This window comes from Macrosteles quadrilineatus, unplaced genomic scaffold (assembly GCF_028750875.1).
Source record: "Macrosteles quadrilineatus isolate MER2022 unplaced genomic scaffold, UCM_ALF_1.0 Scaffold_3__2_contigs__length_128488019, whole genome shotgun sequence".
Classification (NCBI taxonomy): domain Eukaryota; kingdom Metazoa; phylum Arthropoda; class Insecta; order Hemiptera; family Cicadellidae; genus Macrosteles; species Macrosteles quadrilineatus.
This window is the reverse complement of record NW_026542596.1, coordinates 89,651,634-89,661,180: the sequence shown is the minus strand read 5'-3', so window position 1 is coordinate 89,661,180 and position 9,547 is coordinate 89,651,634. Positions and strand designations below refer to the sequence as shown.

Sequence of the window (9,547 nt, the reverse complement as noted above, 5' to 3'; positions counted from 1 at the left end):
TCCATCTTAACCGTTTACTTCGTGATACAATCATTCCTTATCTTCGAAGGTTTACTCAAGGGCTGTATTTCAATACATGCCAACCACGAAACAGCTTTTACAAACATAATTTTATACAGACTATAATTTCACAAAAGATAAAAATTAATGAAGAGTATGTTGAGAGTTAATTTTTGCCGTAGATATGCAATATCCAAAATCATCGACTCTGCTTCTTTTTCTCCTTTCTGGAAACATACAACAGATTTTAAATTAGAAAAATATGTGTGACAACCAAAATACTATGCAAATTACAAAAACTAATATAGAAGCGAAGAGATTTAAGAAGTGAAGACATTTAAGATCAATATAATTGACATTTGAGTAGGGAGTAGACCGGTTACCAGGCCAACTGATATTGATCGTGAGTATGTATAATAATTTTTAGTAGGTGGACCAATTCTCTGATGGCACAGTAAGTATCAGGAGATAACGATATCAGCTCATGTGAGACAATATCACCAGTCGGCTAAGGGTGAATCAGACCATCCGTGTACATACTAGGTATAGCGGTTGTAGCTTGTGAATCACTGACAAACTGATACATGTTTACCCTGAAGTCAGTCAGTATATACTAACATTGAATATTTAACACTACTAGCTGGCCCGACAGACGTCGTCCTGTCCTTATGTGATTTTATGTCAAATGCTCGTTCATTTTCAAGATGAGCTCGTTCGCATGGCTCAATCACGTCCTGGTTGAAGTTCGTTCGCTACGCTCACTCACCTTTAGGTTGGAGCTCGTTCGCTGCGCTCACTTGCCTTCAGGTTAGCATAAGATTAACATGGTAACTGCAAAGGGCCATAGGACGCGTCCCTTAAGGGTTTTTGAAACGGAAACAGGCTATTATGTTATTATAGTACCTAAGGAATATCCCTGTAAATTTTCATGCCAATTGGTTCAGTAGTTTTCTAGTTATAAACGCTGTAACTAACACAACATTCTTTTATATATTAAGATTAGGGATTATAGTATCATAACAATGACACTAATAGCCACCAACCTCTCTATCTCCTCTCGCATTGCCAGCATCTCCGCCAGTCTGTCCAGCACGTAGTTCCTAGCCTGCAGCAAATCTCTGTTGTCAGTGTCGTTGTCTTCCGTCGTCAATCTCTTGATCTCAGCCAACTCCTGGGCCAGAGCTTCGTACTCTCCGTGCATCCAAGCGTAGATGTCATCGTTCTGCCATAACAATTAGCAAAATCTAAATGTAATTGTGTTTTTGTTGATGGAGATCCCTTACAAAGAGGAAAATATCTTGTCTAAGAGACTTCAGCTTTTTCGTTTTCCTAGGCGCGGAGTCGGCGAGCGGAGAGAGGAACGCGGAGAGCGGACTCCACTTGTCTTAGGCAATTTAATGTTACTGTTTTCCTAGAAGCGGAGCGGAATGCCATGTTAATTTCAATTCCGCTCTCCGCGTTCCTCTCTCCGCTCGCCGAATCCGCGCCTAGGAAAACCCAGCTAAGTATGAAATCCTTTTGTGCTGCGAAGCTTTCATATGGAAGAAAGCTATTCGTAGTATCCAATATCCTAAACAGTGCACGACTTGTCCACGACTTATTTATACCACTAGTCTTCGAACGTTACTGTTGGCCTTTATATATAATATATTAATATTATTATATATTATATATATATATTAATATATATTATACTAGCTGTTGTACCCGTGCTTTGCAACGGGAAGAGGACACAAAATAGAAACATTTTTATCTTTACATCTGTTGCATATATAATAGTTACACATCCGCCGCTTTTAGAAACAAAATTCAACTTGTATAGCCTTAATAGAAACGTTTAAGTTATATGACTTTTAAATCTGGTAAGTAGTGGATACCACCATTTTGGTTTTGATTAATTTTAAATCTTGTGTAGGCTGATATGAGAAAAACTTTTTTTTAAATTTTCACTCTTCTTTATATTAAATCACAAATCCTTCCATCTTCAGTTTCTTCACTCACAATAAATCATTAGCAAAACTAAGTCAGCTGTTATAAACTTTAGAAATATACAGTTTTTTGAAATATTAAAGAAACTATATCTATAGGTACTATAAAAAATAAACTAATAATTTAGCATTAAAGACAACAGACAAAACTATTATGATTATCAAAGCATCAAGGACTAAAAAATGTAATAGCAAATACAGTATATGTTTCATTGCATCTCTGATTCTACTCTACAAAAATATCAACAAACAACTTAATATACAAACTCGTTCTTTTAATCAGTTCCATCGTCCATTGCCTTTACATTTTCACACTTACCATTAAGTAAACATAGTAACAGATATTTCATTGATTTTAGAAACAAAAGAACACTGTGTACTGCTTAGTTTTATGATATTTTCCTTGGTTTAATTTAATCATTTGTGTGGCAAAACACAAATAATAAATGTATCAAATAAAGTAAATGTGAATTGAAAGCTATGTTCATTCCAAAGCAGAGCCGGAGTTGATACAGCAACGGTTATAGAATCTTTTTTTCTATAATCATTGACATAGTTTTAGAATAAATAATCCATGATAAAAGCATAGGTTAGATTAAAATAAACCTAACTCATAGTTATGGAAAATATTATATTTAATTTCTTTGTATCAGCTGTCTGATATTTTGAAATATGCAGTTTAGCAGTTCTTCTTGTTTACAAATGTCAAAACAAATGTAAACAAACCTTGTTAAGTGTTCTCATCACAGCCATGGAGACAAATCAATATTTACTTTTAAATTGTTCACCTCAGAACTCTTAAAGCCAAAGGGGCAAAGCTTAGGTCAGTATTGAAATGTGAATAGTCCTATAATGGTCCTTGGTATGATAGCTATATTTTTGTATAATTTAAGCCCAGTTGGTTCTGTAGTTTTTGCACCTATTAGTAATACACATACAGACAGACACCATTAGATTTTTATATAATAGTATAGATATAAAACCTTATATATTATAAACACATAAAAACACACTATGAATATATTATATTCATAGTCACGATGTTTCAATATAGTCCATAGAAACTCCGCAGCTATCAAATGGTTTGCAACTTCAATAAAAATGTTGTCACAGCTTTTAGCTGGTGACGATGGCTAAATAACTTAGAGTGAAGAACCACCACACTGCCCTATTAGCGCAATGGGCTTTCACTACGTCAAAATACATTTTAGTTAGTTACCCCGTGGTGTTTGGCAAGATTAGAACCCTGGTCTTTGGGACCAAAGTTCCAAGCTTTTACCACTACACACGATTTCAGATTAGTGATACAAAATAACAACTATTGATGTAATGTAATATTAAAAATAATTTATTCAGGACATAGGTACACTGAACAAAAAAATTTAAGTAAAATATTTTTGGTATAGAAGTTGTTGAACAATGTATCTTTTACCGAACAAAGTATTAATCAAAAGTTCAATTTCGTAAACAAATTTAAAACTGCACAGAGTACACCGCAAAGAAATCCAAACCATCTGCAAATATTTGATATTCAAAGCAGGAGAGAAATGTCTGTGATAAGCGAGAAATAAGCGTGACAGATGCAATGTCGGAAGTTGACGAGAGATACTCGACAAATAATTGAATCTGATACTGATATGCAACTCCGTCTATAACCTCGCAACTCTTAGGTGTGCGAATGTCTTCAATCCTACATTAAACTTACACTCGTGAAGATCTAAAGTCCTTAGAGATCTGCTGAACACAGTCAGTGTAGTTTCCTGTATTTTTTATGTACAGTTAGTTTTATTTTTAAAATTTTTTTCTTGTTATTCAATCGTTCGAAATGTAGCCTTGTGATCTATCTCCTCAAAGAAACAGTTGGTCACCATCAACGGACTCAAACTCAACCAATATGAAACACGCATCAAAAAAGGTTAGGCTACATATTGTACAATATTCCACTTGCACACGTGTGTTACGTAAATGTTAAAATCGGATAATTTTTGCTCGAGTTATCGTGCTAAGCTAACGGACACATATAATATGTGAATCTGAACGGATGGCGTTTTGGCCTATAGGGTCCTCAAAACGAAAAAGTAAATCGGTCCCGGGTCCAGGTCTTACCATGAGTACTACGGCAGTAGTTGATATACGTCTGGAATTTCCTGTATGGGAAATTCGCTAAAACTACAGTTAAGTTCAATTGTTCATACAGTAATGGAATGGGTCATAGTTTTATCTCAACATAAATCATCTGTTATTTATTTATTAAAATTAACTTTTGGCTGTCGTCAGACATTGAGGGCAAAATGGGGGTAAAACATGAGTCTACAGAGCTTTCTTTTGACATAGCAAACAATACAGTATATTAGCAATGATCAAGGACAATTCGGTCTAGTTTCGAACCAACAAATAGCTACTGGCATTCTCAGGGCCGCAAAAGTGACCTTTTATTTTATCCAGCTATAAATACTGTGGTCATTGTTATAGATCACTCTACACACCATTTTATTAAAATATCTAGATTTTAGCAACTCAAAATTACGTATTATGGTTTACAACCATAAAACTCACACAGGAGCTTGTGTCGCCAGCCTCAGGTTTAGGGTAAGATGTTCTCTTCACCTCTCGCCTGTCTCCACACCTGTTGACTGGAACACACCGCGGAGGCTTCTTCTCTGGGTTGCAGTTCTTGATGAATGGTTTGGCTTTTTCTAAAGAAAGAGAAAATGAGGCAAGAGGGAGATAATAATTAGAAATTACATAGCTTAATTTTAAGCTCCATATGTTGTTTGAACAAGTAATGCACACACTTTCCATCATAACTTGGTAAATAACCTCAAAGTGAAGTTCCTAAATTCATAAATTCACTCGTAACAGAATATTTCATCTTGTTTAGTAACATAGCTACAATACATCACCTATGGTTCTTTCCTCACACCAGTAATAGCCACACACTCGGTTGGTACGATGCTAAATCAAATATCAAAGACTAGTGGGGATTTTTAGTTTAGATTAGAACCATACAAGGCACCACTGAGTGTGTTTTTCAAGGCGGAGATTAATAAAGGACGATTTTTGAATGGGTGATTGAAATAATTTGGTTACTGACTAAGATAAAATCGTTCTTTTTCCAGGACCATTAAAAATCTCAGTGATCAAGAACAGCTGGGTCCAGTTTCAACTCATCAAAGCAGTTCATACTCAGTATAGAACATACGACCCTCTGGATCTTAACCGAAGCATTCTGTAAGCAGGTTTGCTCTCACCTTTGCAGCAGCGTGGATGGGCGATGCCAAGACAAGCGAGGAAGGACATGGGCAGCAGGTTGAGCAGCAGGACCAGCAGATCGGCCAGAGTCGGTCCACAGAGTACAGAGTAGGACACGAAGGGAACACAAGTCCAGAGGTTGCAACCATCCCTCTCAGCTGTGTAGCACACACTGCATCTCAGCTCCACTGCAAGGGAAAGTACACGATACCCTAGGATCGACTGATACATTCATGTTTCTATGAAGAATTTTATCTGTTCACCTAGCCCATATAGTTTGAAGGATGTATTCCAGCAAGCTTTTCCATATTTGAAAACTGAATCGGTAAAAATTGCATCATCGCCTTAATTTATTACTAGGCCTATCATTTGTTGTGAATAGGATGTCATCCCGGACTGGATTGGCAAAAAAGTGTCACGATTAATTTCTTCGTGGTATCTGATAATAGGTTGAATTTTAACTGGTTTATGGCAACCCACAAATTACATTGAGAAACCAGCTTTGGTTCCAAGGCTATTCTGTAATTCTCATTTGAGATGGGGACGTCGTCTCGATGCGTATTTTAAGCCTATGTGGAAGGAAGAGTGTAGAATGGTGTGAGACTGTGATGTTTTGTTACTGGCTATGATCAGCTGTTTCATTAGCCAGTCTCATGTTTATAGCCCAATGATCAGGGATAGCTGGTCCAATTTTGAACCATCAAAAAGCTATCCTAAACCTCAACATGAAAATAAGTTTATCGTTGTCATTTACTGAAACTACTTACTAAGTTCAACATTTGTACAAACATAAGCAGATATTAGCTCAATTTAAAACATATATGGGTAATACTTAATCTGTGCTCTCTTCTTATATCTTTACCACACTATGAAATTTATGTTGAAACTCTTCAGGACGTTTTTGTTCATTTATGGACAAACACAGACATTCTGATTAGGGATGCATAATAACTATACGTTGAGAATTCATTCTGAGTCGAATGAATGTTAGATGTCAAACAGGGATTTGGTGGTCTCAGCAAGATGACTGGACCGTATTTTTCGTATGCTGGTATTGTACTGTACAACGGTTGAGAAGAGAGGTTAGGATAAGAGTGGGGACAGTTGGAATTGAAAGTTTTCATCATCCATCCAATCCTCATCTTAAATCCAGTGACGAATCCAAACAGTTTTGGCTTGAACCGTAAGTAAACTTTTGATCCACCTTAGGTGTAAATTAACAACATTTGTAGTTTGGAATTCAATATAATGGTAATATTTACATGGTGTTGGCGGGCAGCACTCGTAGACATCTTGGTTAGCTCTACCCTCTGTTCTGAATTTTTTCCCCTCACATCCGCCCTGGTAATCTGTCAAAAGACACAATTACAGTTGAAAAAAAAAATAGCTGATTCATTATTTCTAACTAATGCCATGGAGTGAGATGTAATAATTAAATTAATTCAAGTACCTCGACGTCAGCATTAAACGAAGTTTATTGGTTTTATTGGTGAATTTATTAGTTAGAGGTACCATAATTTCAAAACACATCAGTGTGTCTTCACCATCAAACGAGAACGTTCTAAAAATTGGTCCAGTAGTTTTCGTAAAACTACTTTTGGTGACACGAAAAACGAACATATTTACAGATATAGTAAAAGCACGTACTATTTACCTGCCGTTGTGTTGGAGATTTCTTCCACTGAAAATAATAAGGAATATCCTAGTTTTGATGGTGTTCCAATGACAAATATGATAAACAAGTTTGCAGGGGCCAAATACACCTTTAAACATGTAGAACTTTCAGCATAGCTAATGTGTTAAGGATTTTGGACGTCAAGCCACTTTATGTACCATTTGAAAGACTAAAATAGCTTGATGAAAATAAACTTGAATTAATGTGTGTGAAGTGATATTTTCTCAATTAATGAAGGAATAAGTAAAGGATAATAGTTGCTTGTGGCACTTAAGTTGTAGCCTTTTTTTATATACCTTAATACATTTAATATGGTTTACTTCGTTAGTGTAGCGTTATCTTCATGTACACTGAAGTGTCATATAAAGAGATACTATTTGGCTTTCCCATGTACCTTAATAAAAATAGTTCTTTATCCTCAGACAACCACAAGATCTGTGAGTCTATGATGACGAGCTGTTGATGTAAGTGGTATATTTTAAATGTTTAAGTAGATTAATCATACAGTTGTTTTTCTTATTATTATGTATAATATAGCACAAATACTGTGGTAGGTTGTAATGTAAAAGCTTACCACCAGATGAAGGCAAACATTCAAAAACGTTTTGCTTAGTTCTACCTTCTCTTTTGTAGCTGGTGCAAGGATTTCTTCCCCGATTTTGGAACGTTGCCATTCCAGACTACAAGAGAGAAATTAATTAATTAACAGTACCATTTCCACGTATATCTATACTATATTTAGCCCCAGTAAATTTGCACTACTTTAAAGTTAAAGTAGTGCAAACTTACTGGGGCGTAAGTACGGCTTGTAACCTATGCCGTACTAGTCTAAAACTAACTACCAACATCCCAGAGGGATGGTACCCAGAGGGGAAGTTCACCTCGTCAAGGACTAAATAATCAGGTTACCATGCTGCGGACAAAGATTAAAACTGAACTAAGCTAGTCTTCATTCACACCTATCAATAGCCATCCACAATAAAGTTTGAAAACAAATTAACATTGCAAAGTACCTGTATACAAAGATAAATTTGGTAGGCAAGTAAACACCAAATAAGAACTCGGGTACTGAAAATAATTGATTAAAAACAAATTCCATTATATCTTTATCAATCATACTAAGCTGACAATATTAGATTGTATTTAGTACAGGCTAATTATGGAACCAACTGTACATTCAAAGTCAGCCATGCATTTCATTCCTCTTAGGCAATTTCAAATTATATGCAATGGTTGAATAGTTCTATACGGTTTGAATACACAGAGACTCTATTCTCAAAACAGAACATATATTTATCTATGGTCTACACGTAAGATAATTTATCTATATTATATTCCTTACTCACCAAAAACTTAAATCTTGCAGTTTGTTTTTAGAAACATAACCTCAACAAAACAATACCTCACTTAAAATCTCACAGAATTTTCACAAATATTTTCAAACAATTTGCATTCAATTTACTTCCTGTTGTCATTGTGTGTTCATGTAAAAACACTTTTGGAACAATTTAAAATCCGAAATTGATAACACATTTTGAATCTTCAAAATTTGTATTTGTATCGAGTCTAAAATAAACAAATCCCATATGATGTTTAACTATTTTTTTTAGTGTTAGGAGAAAATATTAAAACAGTTGTTAAAGGGAGATTTCACCAGACCAAATTATTCCAAGCATAGAGTACTGTAGTATCATAGATTAAAACTAAAACACGTTCGCTATCTTTAATAATTCTTGGCTATTAAATCAAAATTCAAAATTAACAACAGAAAATAAATTACTTTTATACAAAACTATTCTAAAACCAGTGTGGACGTATGGTATCCAACTGTGGGTAACATCCAGTGAATAAAATCTGAACGTCATCCAAAGATTCCAATCTAAGGTTCTAAGGCACTTTCTCCAGGCACCATGGTTAACGAAGTGATTCACAGGGGCTGTCGAACCCCAACGGTCAAAGAAGAAATTTGAAGGTTAAGTGCCAAATACTTAAAGAAATTAGAGTACCATACTAACTACCTTGCTTTAAGTTTAACTGTGTTTAGAAATTTATGGACTTTAAACTTTGTACCAATATGCAAAGTTTGTGTGTTAGCTTTATTGCTGGATAAAGACTAACTACTGTATTTAAATTTTATCATATTTGCTTATTGTTCTATTTTTGTTAAACAGATTGTAAATTAAATAAGATGTTAAAAAAAGAATCCGTATTTGATCGAGTCTAAAATAAACAAATCACATATGATTTTCAACTAAGAAAATATTATGAAAACAGTTATTGAAGGGTGATTTTACCAAACCAAATAATTCCAAGTACAGAGTATCATAGATTAAACCCAACATATTACGTGCTCGTTTATTAAACCTCAGCACGTTCGCTACCGATCGTCACATACATGCGATGCTGTGGTTATTTCCACGGACCGAGGTCTACATTTTTCATATGACGTTACTAATCATCATATCCACAGACCACGAAACAAGTGAGGCAGATGTGCGACAGACATCCCTGTAGACCACTGCCAGGGCTAGAGATATACATTGATATATATATATATATATATATATATGTATATATATATATATATATATATATATATACATACTAGAGATATCTATTAGCCCTAGACCAC

General features: G+C 35.0%; 1 protein-coding gene across 1 annotated transcript; it reads right to left on the bottom strand.

Moving 5' to 3' along the window:
- LOC128991086 (uncharacterized) lies at nt 1-8,446 on the bottom strand. The gene is made up of 7 exons (XM_054413813.1): nt 8,262-8,446; nt 7,490-7,595; nt 6,503-6,589; nt 5,240-5,428; nt 4,545-4,684; nt 1,044-1,222; nt 1-227 (listed from the first exon to the last, which is right to left on the bottom strand). Exons 2-7 carry the CDS (start codon nt 7,587-7,589, stop codon nt 200-202), a joined length of 723 nt encoding a protein of 240 aa, XP_054269788.1. The 5' UTR covers nt 7,590-7,595; nt 8,262-8,446; the 3' UTR covers nt 1-199.
- Between the last annotated feature and the right edge of the window lie 1,101 nt (nt 8,447-9,547).